This window comes from Sardina pilchardus, chromosome 5 (assembly GCF_963854185.1).
Source record: "Sardina pilchardus chromosome 5, fSarPil1.1, whole genome shotgun sequence".
NCBI classification, from domain to species: Eukaryota; Metazoa; Chordata; class Actinopteri; order Clupeiformes; family Clupeidae; genus Sardina; species Sardina pilchardus.
In genome coordinates this window covers 30,238,316-30,253,475 of record NC_084998.1, presented here as the reverse complement: position 1 = coordinate 30,253,475, position 15,160 = coordinate 30,238,316, and the positions used below count along the sequence as shown (strand labels likewise).

The 15,160-nt window shown below is 39.9% G+C and overlaps 1 protein-coding gene across 2 annotated transcripts; it reads left to right on the top strand.

The window, feature by feature from the left end:
- Positions 1-8,393: 8,393 nt before the first annotated feature.
- Positions 8,394-13,573, top strand: rnft1 (ring finger protein, transmembrane 1). 2 transcript variants are annotated; one of them, XM_062537213.1, is made up of 9 exons: positions 8,394-8,562; positions 9,094-9,545; positions 9,654-9,730; positions 9,820-9,920; positions 10,038-10,191; positions 10,323-10,481; positions 10,600-10,665; positions 12,082-12,183; positions 12,339-13,573. In XM_062537213.1, the coding sequence occupies exons 1-9, from the start codon at positions 8,537-8,539 to the stop codon at positions 12,471-12,473; spliced, it is 1,272 nt and encodes a 423-aa protein (XP_062393197.1). In that variant the 5' UTR covers positions 8,394-8,536; the 3' UTR covers positions 12,474-13,573. The 2 variants fall into 2 exon arrangements, with proteins under 2 accessions (XP_062393197.1, XP_062393196.1); XM_062537212.1 differs by having other exon boundaries at positions 9,091-9,545.
- Positions 13,574-15,160: the final 1,587 nt, after the last annotated feature.

Genomic DNA, 15,160 nt, shown 5'->3' with positions numbered 1-15,160 from the left:
GTGCATGAAAATGCACTGTACTGTTCTTCCTAGGCTTCTTATTCCTCTTCTTCTTCTAACGCTCGCAATTCAGCTTCAACCGTTTAACGTAGAAACTTCATTCAAACGTTGTTGCGTAGGTCTTGCTCATGCCATGTGTGCTTTGTATTTTTCAACTTTGTAACTTTTATACTTTTTAAACTATGAATTAAAAAACGATTTCCCCATAGATTTAACATTGAGCTATTTCCCCATAGACTTAACATTGCTCATTGTGACATCACGGCAGCAATTAGAATCTTAGGCCAGGTGGCCGGCCACCTGGGCACCAACTGTCAGTTTCTCTGGCTTTAACCATACAATCTCTCTGAAGACTACATATTCTGTTCCCCTGTATCCTCTGCGCACAACAGTATCAAAATAAGTTCTCCTAATTCCATCCAACTTTATATCCATTCATCTTCTTCAAACCATTCACTCATCCACCCATTCTAAACAGTCTGCCTATCAACATCAATAAGACGCTCTACATTCAACTTTTAAACAATCTACTCTGTCTCAGGCTGGCTCTCTTAAGACTAGCCAGTTAAATTGATTACACCTGTATCTGTATCCACTACTCTCAGTAGAGAGCTGTGTCTCTCCATTCTACAAGAATATAAGGCACATTCCATCCAACATTCTATCCATTCATCTTCTTCAGACCATTCACTCATCCACCCATTAAACTGTCTATCAACATCTATTAAACAATCTGTCTATCAACATCCATTAAACTCTCTGTCTATCAACATTAATTAGACTACAGTATCTACATTCAACTTTTAAATTATTTACTCTGTCTCAGACTAGCCAGTTAAATTGATGATACCTGTATCAACTACTCTCAGAGAGCTGTATCAGTGTCTCTCTTAACAAGAATATAAGGCACATTCCATCCAACCTTCTATCCATTCATCTTCTTCAGACCATTCACTCATCCACCCATTAAACTGTCAATCAATATCTATTAAACAATCTGCCTATCAACATCCATTAAACATTCTGTCTATCAACATTAATTAGACTATCTACATACAACTTTTAAAGTATTTACTGTGGGTCCCTCTCAAGCAGCGTTTATATGTCCTCCCTCGCTCCTCGATCCTCAATGATCTACATAAAGAAAGATAGAAGAAGGGCTAGACTATCCCATTGTTGCCGCTCCATCATTCTTTATGTAGATCAGTGAGGAGCGAGAGAGGACGCGTAAACGCTATATGAGAGGCACCTTCTGTCTCAGGCTATAGGCATACAATCTCATTAAGACTACAGATCCTGTTTCACTACTTCCTCTGTCCACAACTGTTTCAAAATAAAGGTCCTCACTGCAATAATACATTATTAAATCATTTAACCACTGAAACTACTCAACTATTGAACTGTTCAACCATTCCAACTGTCAGTTATCATCCACTATGCCTCCAGTCAACTACATGAAACCTCCATGTACCTAGCAACCAACATAGCAACCATTAAAATTAAGTGTTTATGACCGTTTCCATAGCAACCAACATGATTATACTGCAGTAACTTCTTGTTTCCTGATAGTGGCCACCATGGATACCCTAGCAACAAATGTTTCAAAATAAAAGTCCTCACTAGCAAGTTAGCATGGTTAGCATAGTTAGCATTGTTAGCATAGTTAGCATTTTTAGCATAACTGCAAAAAATCATCAACTAAGTTAGCTAATCAACCTGGTTAGCATTGTTAGCGAATTTAGCATAGTTAGCATTTTTAGCATTACTGCTAGAAATCATCGGTTAAGTTAGCTAATCAACCTGGTTAGCATTGTTAATAAAGTTAGCATTGCTAGCATAATAAGCATTTTTAGCGTAACTGCTAGAAATCATTAGCTAAGTTAGCTAATCAACATTTTAACATGAATAGAAATCATTAGTTAAGTTAGAACTGGAATGTTTCATCTTTAAACTGTCTACCCTCACACTATCAACTCTCTGTAAACTACGCAACCACCATGTTTACCCTAGCTACACCTTAGTAGCCATATCTACATTATCTATACATTTTTGCATTTTCATGCACTGGTAATTCCTTGGAATTACATTTCTAGTTATTATTAAACTTCTTCTTCTAACGCAGCCAATTCAGCTTCAACCGTTTAACGTAGAAACTTAATTCAAACGTTGTTGCGTAGGTCTTGCTTATGCCATGCCTGCTTTATATTTTTCAACTTTGTAACTTTAATACTTTTTAAACTATTAGTTAAAAACTATTACAATTTCCCCCATAGACTTAACATTGCTCATTATGACATCACGGCAGCAATTAGAATCTTAGGCCAGGTGGCCGGCCACCTGGGCACCAACTGTCAGTTTCTCTCAGGCTCCTCTCTGAAGACTACATATTCTGTTCCCCTGTATCCTCTGCGCACAACAGTATCAAAATAAGTCCTCCTAATTCCATCCAACTTTATATCCATTCATCTTCTTCAAACCATTCACTCATCCACCCATTCTAAACAGTCTGCCTATCAACATCAATTAGACGCTCTACATTAAACTTTTAAACAATCTACTCTGTCTCAGGCTGGCTCTCTTAAGACTAGCCAGTTAAATTGATTACACCTGTATCTGTATCCACTACTCTCAGTAGAGAGCTGTGTCTCTCCATTCTACAAGAATATAAGGCACATTCCATCCAACATTCTATCCATTCATCTTCTTCAGACCATTCACTCATCCACCCATTAAACTGTCTATCAACATCTATTAAACAATCTGTCTATCAACATCCATTAAACTCTCTGTCTATCAACATTAATTAGACTATCTACATTCAACTTTTAAATTATTTACTCTGTCTCAGGCTTTAAGAGTACTCTGGCTCTCTTAAGACTAGCCAGTTAAATTGATTACACCTGTGTCAACTACTCTCAGAGAGCTGTATCAGTGTCTCTCTTAACAAGAATATAAGGCACATTCCATCCAACCTTCTATCCATTCATCTTCTTCAGACCATTCACTCATCCACCCATTAAACTGTCAATCAATATCTATTAAACAATCTGCCTATCAACATCCATTAAACATTCTGTCTATCAACATTAATTAGACTATCTACATACAACTTTTAAAGTATTTACTGTGGGTCCCTCTCAAGCAGCGTTTATATGTCCTCCCTCGCTCCTCGATCCTCAATGATCTACATAAAGAAAGATAGAAGAAGGGCTAGACTATCCCATTGTTGCCGCTCCATCATTCTTTATGTAGATCAGTGAGGAGCGAGAGAGGACGCGTAAACGCTATGAGAGGCACCTTCTGTCTCAGGCTTTAAGCATACAATCTCATTAAGACTACAGATCCTGTTTCACTACTTCCTCTGTCCACAACTGTTTCAAAATAAAGGTCCTCACTGCAATAATACACTATTAAATCATTTAACCATTGAAACTACTCAACTATTGAACTGTTCAACCATTAGCAATAGCAATCATTCAAATTAAGCGTTTATGACCGTTTCCATAGCAACCAACATGATTATACTGCAGTAACTTCTTGTTTCCTGATAGTGGCCACCATGGATACCCTAGCAACAAATGTTTCAAAATAAATGTCCTCACTAGCAAGTTATCTAGTTGGCAAGGTTAGCATTGTTAGCATAGCTAGCATTTTTAGCATAACTGCAAAAAATCATCAACTAAGTTAGCTAATCAACCTGGTTAGCATTGTTAGCAAATCTAGCATTGTTAGCATAGTTAGCATTTTTAACATTATTGTTAGAAATCATCGGTTAAGTTAGCTAATCAACCTGGTTAGCATCGTTAGTAAAGTTAGCATTGCTAGCATAATTAAATTTTTTAGCACAACTGCTAGAAATCATTAGCTAAGTTAGCTAATCAACATTTTAACATGAATAGAAATCATTAGTTCAGTTAGAACTGGAATGTTTCAACTTTAAACTGTCTACCTTCACACTATCAACTCTCTGTAAACCATGCAACCACCATGTTTACCCTAGCTACACCTTAGTAACCATATCTACATTATCTATCTTTTTTGCATTTTCATGCACTGGTAATTCCTTGGAATTGCATTTCTAGTTTTTATTTAATAGTTCAAAAAGTATAAAAGTTACAAAGTTGAAAAATACAAAGCACACATGGCATAAGCAAGACCTACGCAACAACGTTTGAATGAAGTTTCTACGTTAAACGGTTGAAGCTGAATTGCGAGCGTTAGAAGAAGAAGTTTAATAAAAAGCCTAGGAAGAACAGTACAGTGCATTTTCATGCACTGTAATTATAGTCCTTCCCACCATTGAAGACTTATTCATAGAAACAAACCCATATTTTTTTTTAAAGCAATGAAAAACAAAAAACCTGTTTTTGTTCTCTTATGGTCATGAATGGATAGCACTCACATTTTTACATATATATAGTCCATGAGTAAGAGAACATGTTGAAAAAAAATTGAGATGGTAAGTTTTCGTATTTCGAGGCTATGGGCCTTCAAAGATGGCCAAAATGGTGTTTTTTCCTAAAAATGCCAATTTCTTTGCCTTTTTTCAAGGGCAAGATGAAATGCAAATCCAACATTTATTTTTTCCTGCAATAGTATGCCACTTTGTAGACCATGTGAATGTGGTAGATCCGACCTGTCCATTTTAATATACCCACAGTACATGTCTGAAGTTAGAAAAAATTAAAAATTGTCTTGGCTGAAGGAGGTGTTGGTTTGATTTTTATGAACCTCCTAGAAGGACATTATGGGGTTTAACCCCATTTTTATGTTTGAGGGATCAGATTGCCATCCTGTAAACAGGATAAACATGTTATATCCCATTTTTACTCTTTATTGATCCCTTAGAATATGTCCAAAAGTTGTCAAAAATGAAAAAGGTGACTAAATTGAGGGGCCAAGTGGATCAAGTCACACAAGGCTAAAAATGTAATATAGGACAGATGAGATACTGAGGGAGAACACTGTGAAATGTATAACCCCTGTTACGATGGCCTTTGAACCCACTGTGTCCCTAACTGAGGTTAAGGGCTAAAAACCACCAACCACCGATCCGGTGGTCTCCAACTTTTTCATATCTCTTGATAGAAAATTTATAGAGACTTAAAACTCATATGTTGTTCATCTCTTCAAAGTGTTTTTTTGAGACCATCCATGACTTCCTGTGATAACCGGAAGTTGGTTTAAAACAGGAAGTAAACTTTAAAAAGGCTGTATCTCTGGGGAAAAAAAACAAAAAGCTGCTTGGGCCAAAGTGTTGAGGCCAAAATCATGGTTTGAGAGATTGTGTAGGAGTATGTTTCAGACCATTTGGAGTTGAGTGGTACCCACTTTGTATGACATAAAAAAATCGCCCTTAGGGTTTAACTTGACCAAAAAGTGTAGGCCTCAACTAGCCTGGAAAACCAGCGTCAACTGCTGGACAGCAAAATGTTTTGCCTGCATTTGGGTCTGGCCTCGGACAGACCCAAACCGTGTCTGTGCCTATAGGCCAACGCTCCCTCAAAACCCCGCCCCAGAGCCCTCTGCCCCGCCCACGTTGATTCAAAACACATCTCTGCGTTGTGATTGGTTTAGTTGCCATCTGCCAGATTCAGGGCAGTGTTTTCAAAATGTACAGTGGTCCGAGGCCAGACCCAAATGCAGGCAAAACATTTTGCCATCCAGCAGTTGGCGCTGGTTTTCCAGGCTAGTTGAGGCCTACACTTTTTGGTCAAGTTAAACCTTAAGGGCGATTTTTTTATGTCATACAAAGTGGGTACCACTCAACTCCAAATGGTCTGAAACATACTCCTACACAATCTCTCAAAACATGATTTTGGCCTCAACACTTTTCTTTTTCCAGAGATACAGCCTTTTTAAAGTGTACTTCCTGTTTTAAACCAACTTCCGGTTATCACAGGAAGTCATGGATGGTCTCAAAAAGCCGCTTTGAAGAGATGAAAAACATGTATGAGTTTCAAGTCTCAAATTTTCTATCAAGAGATATGAAAAAGTTGGAGACCACCGGATCGGTGGTTGGTGGTTTTTAGCCCTTAATCTCAGTTAACACAGTGGGTTCAAAGGCCATCGTAACAGGGGTTATACATTTCACAGTGTTCTCCCTCAGTATCTCATCTGTCTTATATTACATTTTTAGCCTTGTGTGACTTGATCCACTTGGCCATTTTAAGCCCCTCAATTTAGTCTCCTTTTTCATTTTTGACAACTTTTGGACATATTCTAAGGGGTCAATAAAGAGTAAAAATGGGATATAACATTTTTATCCTGTTTATAGGATGGCATTCCGATCCCTCAAACAGAAAAAAAGGGTTTACACCCCATATTGTCCTTCTAAGAGGTTCATAAAAATCGAACCAACACCTCCTTCAGCCAAGACAATTTTTCATTTTTTCTAACTTCAGACATGTACTGAGGGGATATTAAAATGGACCGGTCGGATCTACCACATTCACATGGTCTACAAAGTGGCATACTATTGCAGGAGAAAAGAACAGTTGGATTTGCATTTCATCTTGTCCTTGAAAAAAGGCAATGAAATTGGCATTTTTAGGAAAAAACACCATTTTGGCCATCTTTGAAGGCCCATAGCCTCGAAATACGAAAACTTACCATCTCAATTTTTTTTCAACATGTTCTCTTACTCATGGACTATATATATGTTAAGTTTTAAAAATGTGAGTGCTATCCATTCATGACCATAAGAGAACAAAAACAGTTTTTTTGTTTTTCATTGCTTTAAAAAAATATGGGTTTGTTTCGATGAATAAGTCTTCAATGGTGGGAAGGACTATAATTCCTTTGTGATATTGGACAACTAAACAGGGTACTGCCCCAGTGTTCAAATCTTTAGAAAATAACATGGTAGGCTTAAGACAGGAGAGGGGTTTAAAAAAAGTGGTGCTCATTAAATACAGGCATTTTCAGCCTTTTTTTAGTACACGTCTATCCACATTTGAAGAGCCATATCTCAGAAACTAAACAAGATACCAAGCTAAAATTTTGGTTTTCCTCTAATGAGACATGGAGGAACATTTTGACCAAAAATCAGAAAAAACTGAGGACCATGGTGTCGGACCTGTTCCAACTGATATGGAATTGCCCATACGGCGGCCATCTTGAATTTTTGGACAAAATTTAACATGCCCCAAGTCTTAATCTGTTTCAATAGGGGTTCTGACCAGGAATCCATTGAGAAAACTTTGACAGAAAACTAGGCCCAAAAAGTTGAGCAAATGACCTGTCTACCATAGTGGATGTTTCTAAGAGTGACACAAGGTACACATCTTGCTTTTGGAAACATTGGACCCATTGTCTGTATAGGTTGTATAAATGATGCATCATATGCTTTATTCCTAAATGTTTTGTATTGTTATATATTATATGTATTCATATGTGTACTGTGTTGTGTCTATGGACCTTTGTGTCTTGAATAAAGTTGATATATATATGTACATACTGTACATACACAATCATACATTTCGCATCAACAGTTCACATTAAATAGACTATAGCCTAAGCCTATAGGCAACATGACTGTACCAGCGCACAAAGCAAGGTCGGACCTTAGGTCCACAGACAAGGATGATAGAGTTTGGTGTGGATAAACTTGACTGGCCTACACAGTCCTGTGAGTCCTGACCTCAACCCAATAGAACACCTTTGGGATGAATCAAAGCGGAGACTGAGAGTCTCCTCGTCCAACATCAGTGTGTGACCTGACAAATTACACTTCTGGAAGAATGGTTGGAAAATCCCATAAACACTGCTAAATCTTGTAGAAAGTCTCCCCAAAAGAGTTGAAGCTGGTATAGTTCATATGCAAGTCAAAGCAAATGACCAAATATTTTGGGCAATATAGTGTACATGATGCACGTAATACACATACACACACACACATACACAGACAGTATACAGGCATACACAGGGCGGGCAAGTTTGGCTTACACCAGCTGTATCCCAGGCTAGACACACATGATCAGCTTCTTCAGATGGTCAAGCCAGCATGTCCACCTGATGGCCTAGCTAAGTGTGTACACCAGCAAAGACCAGCAAGAGCTGGAAGAAAACTAGCTAAAACCAGCTACGAGCATTAAGCTGGTTGCTAGCTGGGGGTTTTATTTCTGCTTTTCTACAGTTCTTTCAGGGAATCTTGTTTGAAAAAATGATCTCTGAGGAAATGCCTTGTGACATGTTGCTAGGATTTTTGAATAACGGTTAATTTAGTAGGCCCAGATCATCTTTGAAATGTATTATTCTCTTTGCGAGTGAATTAAATTCTAAGATTAAATCCACGGGCCTAGAATGAAATTAATTCGTGGGCATACGTGGCTTTCCTTTGGTCCTGTAACTTTGACCTTTTACGTATACGAAACGTCACACGAGTAGCAGGATGTTTACTCTGATTAAAGATGGGTCAGGCATAGCCAGCTAGCTTGCCTCCTTTTTCTCGTTTGTTTGTTTTATTTTTTTATTTTTCTGTATTTTTAGCACTGCTTAGATTATTAGCTAGCTAAATGGAGACCCCGGGTTTACCATGATACTCCGGACTCAGCATGACAGGTAGTATTTTCGACTAAAATGCATTGGTCAACATTGTATGCAGGTTAGCTTACATGCTAGTCACTGTTTCTGCATAGCGCATCAATGGTCACTAACCTAGACTGGTATATTGACCTCCTCCTGTGCAAATGAACGTTAAAGCCAACATACTACACAGAAACAGCCCATGTTCATAGCTGATGTACATTTAGTTCACAGTATGAAAATGACACTGTCAAACGTTGTAGCTGAAAATAGCTAGCTAGCATCCTTCTAGCTAAATGTGAAACGTAATTTGCTTCCTTGCTCAAAACTCACACCCTGCAAGTAAGTTTAGCTTCAAGTCAGTTTTCAAGTGGGTAACGTAATTAGGCTAAATATTTCCACCGCAACTGTCAAATGAGAAATTCAACTAACTTCAGCTAGGAGATGTCAACTAATTTTCGAGCAATGTACGACGTAGGCAAACGGTATCTCATGGGATCATGGATTAACTTGGCTTTGGCCTGTTCTGTGTCACATTCCATATTTATTTCCTTTTACGCACAGAAGAAATTCGTACGAGAACCGAAGAGCGTTGAAACTGAGGGAATCTCCAATTGTAATGCAGACTAATTCATCAGAGACACACACTCCTTCAGGAAATGGCTTATCCCTAACACTGCAACCAGAGCGACTCCCGAGGACACCCAACACGGATGGTTCTTTCAACACGTCGGAACCAGATGATGTCCGTGTCTCCATGACTGGATCATCGACAGGACCTAGCGGGAGACATGCATCGCGCAGAGCCCGAGCAAGTTCTCACAGTCACTCGCATTCCCATGGACACAGCCGCCCCCATCCTCAACCCGAACCCGAGAACGAATCTATCGATTCCGACTTGGAGAATGGAGAGCCGAGCACATCGTTCTCTGAATTTCGTTACCTCTTTCGCTGGATTCAAAAAAGTCTTCCGTTCATAATCATCCTCTGTGCTAAGCTTATAATTCAACATGCATTGGGTATGTAGTCTACTTTTCATGGGGATCACTGATGTGGAACACATGTTAAGTTATGAACAGTGGCGTGGTTCAGCACTTCGACTAATCAGTATTTTGGTTGCCTTTTAGGGCTTGCCGTTGGAGTTGGCTTGTTTACAACTTTTGTGTATGTAAACACAAATATTCAGACCCAAGTGTTTCTCCAGGTAAGTCTACTAAATTTTTGTGACAGAAGAAGCCCTAATCACTTGTAGCTTACATTTGAGTAATTTCAGCTGTTGACATTGTGTTCTAGGATCGACGTTCAAAGTTTCAGTGTGTTTGGCTCTTGCTGTTCCTGCTCTCTTCCACACTCCTACTATACTACACCTTCCTCAGCGATGCACTTTACTACTGGTAGGAATAAATGTACAAATGTTGGCACTTGGCAGTTTGAGTCCCTTTTACATTGGATAGTTGAGTTGACCCATTTTTGTTGTCATAAAATGTTGTGTCATATCCTTTTTTCTACAGTCTCATTTTTATGAGCCCCAGTATCGAGCCCTTGGGCTTCTGGGAAGTCTTATGGGCTGTCGGGGTGACCAACTTTGTTGCAAAGTTCCTCTTCATGGGATTAAAGTGCCTTATTCTCCTGCTCCCCACCTCTGTGGCTGCATACAGGACTCAGGTAAGGATGCTTAACAAGTCCTACAAAGTAAAACCAGAAACAACAGAATTGTCAACAGTACTATAATATGAAAATGGTGACACTAGCAGTGTAATGATTTGTCGATGTAACTGTCACTGTGCTCCCTACAGGGGAAATGGTTTATGATGACTGAGGAGGTTGGGCAGGTGTACCAGACATTGGTGCCCCTGCCAGCTTGGTTTCGCTACCTGGTGACCTACCAGGAGGAGGATGGTCGCACTGGCCTGACCCTGGGTATCCTGCTCGCTTTGGTCTACCTCATACTGAAGGTAACAACAGATATCCTCAGCATGTTACTCTGGTCATACATTTAATCTGTTGTGGGTTTCAGCCAGACTGCATTTACCCAATGTGGACCTCTTCATCAAATGATTTTTGTTTTCCCAGCTTTTGGGACTTTATGGACAATGGGGTTCTCTTCAGAAAACAATCACTATCTTTCTCAGCAATGAGGTAAGCACCTTCATTGCACTCTGGAGTGTCTGTGTGATATTGAATGTCTTGCGGTGTTCAGCACTATCCATCTTCAATGTCCTGCTTCCTTTGGTGCTTACACTGTTGTGTCTATTCTATAGAATAGTGGTGTTGTCCTGCTTCCTTTGGTGCTTACACTGTTGTGTCTATTCTATAGAATAGTGGTGTTGTCCTGCTTCCTTTGGTGCTTACCAGTGCTTAATTTGTAAAGTGGGAGGTGCCGGAACGCAGATGATGGGTGGATCCGGCGACTCAAAAATGAATAAATAAATAAATAAATAAATAAATAAAGGGTACGCGGGACCACGACGCACAAGGATTCTGTGTGCACTAGCCTACAATTAAACCATTTTACCGAGTGCGGAGACAGCTGTGCAGATTCGCATGTTTAAGGCTTTATTTCGCCAACACTGCAAGACAGTAAGCTAGCCAAGGTTATTTTAACCACAACGGACAACGCTCAGAGTAAAAGGATGAACTCCAAACAAGCACACAATAGGCCTAGGCTACTCACTCAAAGTTCGCCCGTTAACTCTCCAAACACACGTTAACGCAACACAATATATTGAGAGTACCAGCAGAGAATAATTAAGACTTCATTTTACTTACACATATATCTTATTTGTCCAAAACAGCCCATATATCCATAGATAGACACCTGCCTCTATTTCCCTACTCCTCAGATCCCGTGCAGATATGTCCTTTGGCAATCCATGATTTCACGTAGGGAATGGGATTGAACCGGGTAGCTTAAGCAGTGGGCCGACAAGGCCAATAGAGAGTTTTGAGGAGATGGTAGAGGGGGAAAGAGATGCTCTATTTGCTGCGCAAATCAAGTTAATCTGCGAAAAACCCCGCTCATGCACTTGAGATGGGGACAGTGTTAACCGCAGTCAAAAGGTCCGAACGAACCAGGCGCGCGGGAACCTCTTTTTGACCAGGGGTGCTGAATAACAAAATAATGAAGAATGTCCAACGATTTCTCCCTGCTATACATGTTTTGGATTTTGACTGCTAAATACGTCATTAGGGCGGTGTACGGTTGAGGGCAAGACGTTTCATAGCCTGTCCTTTGCAACCACAAATTCTAATGTTCTACAAATGCGACAGCACCAGGCGCGTCGCTATAGGTGTTCAAAAGATAAGGGGCTATACCTCGGCTGACCCTTCCATTTCCCGGGGGTCCGGGGGTTTTCCCCCCGGGAAAATTGTTAAATTGGGCTGTGAAAGATGCGATTTCAACATAGTTTGAGAAGGAAAGTAAGGCCAGGTTCCGGATCTCAAATTAAGCCTTGAATAGCTGCCGGATCCAACGTCGGAGGTTCCGGATCTTGTTCCGGCTTGTTCCGGCTCAAATTAAGCACTGGTGCTTACACTGTTGTGTCTATTCTATAGAATAGTGGCGTTGCCGCCACCAAGACTCAGTGTGCTGACGCAGGGGATGTGTGCCCTATATGTCGGGCAGAGTACAGGGAGCCACGAGTCCTCCTGTGTCAGGTATAAACATTTAACACACACACACACACACACACACACACACACACACACACACACACACACACACACACACACACACACAATGACTAGCAGAATTGTCCATAGTAATTGATATGCTTGTGGCTGAAAACGTTATTTTTGTATGTCTCCCAAAGCATATCTTCTGCGAGGAGTGCATTGCTTTGTGGTTGAACCAGGACAAGACGTGCCCCCTCTGCAGGACGGTCATCACGGACAAAGTCCACAAGTGGAAAACTGGTGCCACCTCAGCTTACTTACAAATATACTGATCGTGGAAGCAAGGGAGGATGGAGTTGGAAAGGGGATGTTGAACATGAGAAAAGCCACCTCATTGTGTAAATCACTTGACTAGTGTTGTCGAGCACTAGGCAGTGTCATGAATGTGCAACAGCTGTTTGACAGCGGTACTCCTCGGTGCACAAAGGGTAACCCTGCCCCAGTGTTACTCAAGGGCTGTGTGTGTATCTCTGGATGGTCGATGTCAGTCAGTCTTAGTGCAATGTGCACTCCAATGTGATATCATAACTTCCCCATTTATCTTATTATTGCAAATCCTTTTCTGATCCCCCTCTCAAAATACTGTTTAATGTAGTGTTGTAGTTTTTTGTGATCTTACTTTTAAGTAATACTTCAGTGAGGGGATATTCAGTTTGTATGACTATTTTTTGTTCATGTATCCTCAGGTGCAGATGAGGTGATGGGAAAACATTTAGGGGAGCTTGTTATCATGTTGGGCTAGACCAGTTAGTGGAGCTTTCAGGTCAAGTTGGGCTAGACCATTTAGGGGTGTGTTTTTTTTAATGGGGGGAGAGCATCATGGAGTTACTGCAGGTGTTTTTTTTTAAGTCCATTCTTGGACCTTAACACCTGGATGGAGCAAAGGGTTGGTTTGGGGACCCAAAGAATGGGCTACGAATGGCGCTTTGTTTGCTCTCTTTATTGAGCATTTTTTTTTTATCCTCTCTTGGTTTCCATGATGCTTCATTGTATTTTGTGACAAGCTGACATAATGATCCTACACATCTTGCCTGATTTATACCTTCATTTCTCATCTGTGATCAACTTTACTCATTGATCAGCATTTGAAATGAGACTTCAAGGAATCTACTTTCCTAACAAATCTGACTACTTTGTGTATTTAAAATTTGCAGTATGTGCAAACATGGTAAAGACCCACGGATGATGATGTGATTTATTTTTCTATAAACATGCACTCACATATTAAAAAGAACCAAAGAGTTAAGGGGGAAGTAGATACATCTATTTTCTTACCATGTCCCACAGTATAGTTGGATCATGTACAAAGTGTTTTTTCCTATATGATATATTTCACATTAATAAATAAAATGCATTTGATTGACTATATCCTCATCTTTGACTTGGCCTTGTATTTCAAGTAAACACCAATTTTGTCAGGCAACAGAAGATTAATATGAACATATTTTTATTCAGCAATTTACATCCATTCACTTGCAATATCAAAAGTTTGAAGGTCCAAGAGATTCATCAATTCAACACGACCACCTTTCATACCAGTGTTATTGCGAGATATTTCTTCAGATGCGCTTTCACAAACAAGCCGAGTTGGCCTGTAAAGAGAACTGGCTACAGTGTCTGAAAGAAATCAATCGGAACTCACCTATATATTTTTTTTCTTTAAACATAATACACACCAGTCAGTATACATCCAAGGTACAGCCAGTTTGAGAACTTTTTTTCAAGCATCTTTGCTTATGCACAAAAGGCCAAGCTGATCCATTATCTGAATAGTTTCACTTGGGTGCTGAAACCCCAGTGGCGCCTGTGCATAGTGCATAGTCATAGGGCAGACTGTATAGAGCGCCTTAACTATTGAGAATTGAAGTTCACCCTAAGCCAGACACTAGCATGAGAATAAAGGTTAATTACAGTTTTGAACTGACAATAGAGTTAGTCACTTCAAAAAAAAAAAAAAAATTAAGATCTATGAAACATGTAAAACTATATACAAATTAAGATTCCCATGGTGAAAAGTGAGGTGTTTTGTTTGGAGTATATCATTACACTCAAAGACAGAAGGCAAGTGATGTGAGTTTGTGTTAAGACCGATCTAAGCTCAAGCTCATCAACTCTCATACAAGGCAAACTACAGTAGTGGAGTTGACACAGAGTTTTAAGCAAGGGTTCTGGTGAGAACTGCACCAACAGCCACACGTTTACCTCAAGTCAGTGTTCTTGGTGTCTTGTCCACCACTGAAACACCCCTTGCAAGCTTAGCTATTTGCTGATGTGAAGGTGTATACCCACTGGAGAATTGTTTCCGCTCACCTATAATCACTAGCTCGTTTTTTGCTTACCAGAAGGTACAAAACCATAGAAAGAAAAATACAAGTGATATCTATAGGTCAACAGCAACAATTGTGTGTTTGTGTGACTCAAGAGTGAGGGGAAACTGTTTCTGCCCTCCATCATTCAATTATGTGGACATAATGTGCATCAATAAACAGAGAACACACATACAGTGCCAGGTCCTATACACATTTGCAAAATGCAGTTCCCCAAAAACTATGTTAACATGGCAGCAAGCCAAGAGTTGGTCACTACCTTAACAAGGTGGGCTATGATTCAAGCATAGTGGAATGAGTGGAAAGTGTTGGAAAGCTTTAGACTTGTAGGTGCAAACTGCAGAGAAGCCCACTGCGAGTATACGGAGCGCATACAAACCAGTACAATAGCACACCAAAGACTAGACACATTACCGAACCTACCATTCTCATGGCTACAAACACTAGACACCTGAAACAACTGTATCCTTGCCGTACAAGACGTTAGGACCTACACTACATTTCAGGAGCAACCTTGAGAACTTCTTTTGTTGTTCATCTGTTGTCTTGGTATGTCTTCAACCGGTCATAAGTATTTCATTCAGGGGGCAATCCAAAAGCAAAATAACAAATAAAAAGTTCTGGGAGAGATG

What these genes read in the sequence shown, in the direction of transcription:
- rnft1 (XM_062537212.1), top strand. Translation starts at nt 8,537, where the DNA reads ATGATACTCCGGACTCAGCATGACAG. An exon ending in CTATCTTTCTCAGCAATGAG is followed by an intron (nt 10,666 to 12,081) that starts GTAAGCACCTTC and finishes TCTATTCTATAG; the next exon opens with AATAGTGGCGTTGCCGCCAC. An exon ending in CACGAGTCCTCCTGTGTCAG is followed by an intron (nt 12,184 to 12,338) that starts GTATAAACATTT and finishes TGTCTCCCAAAG; the next exon opens with CATATCTTCTGCGAGGAGTG.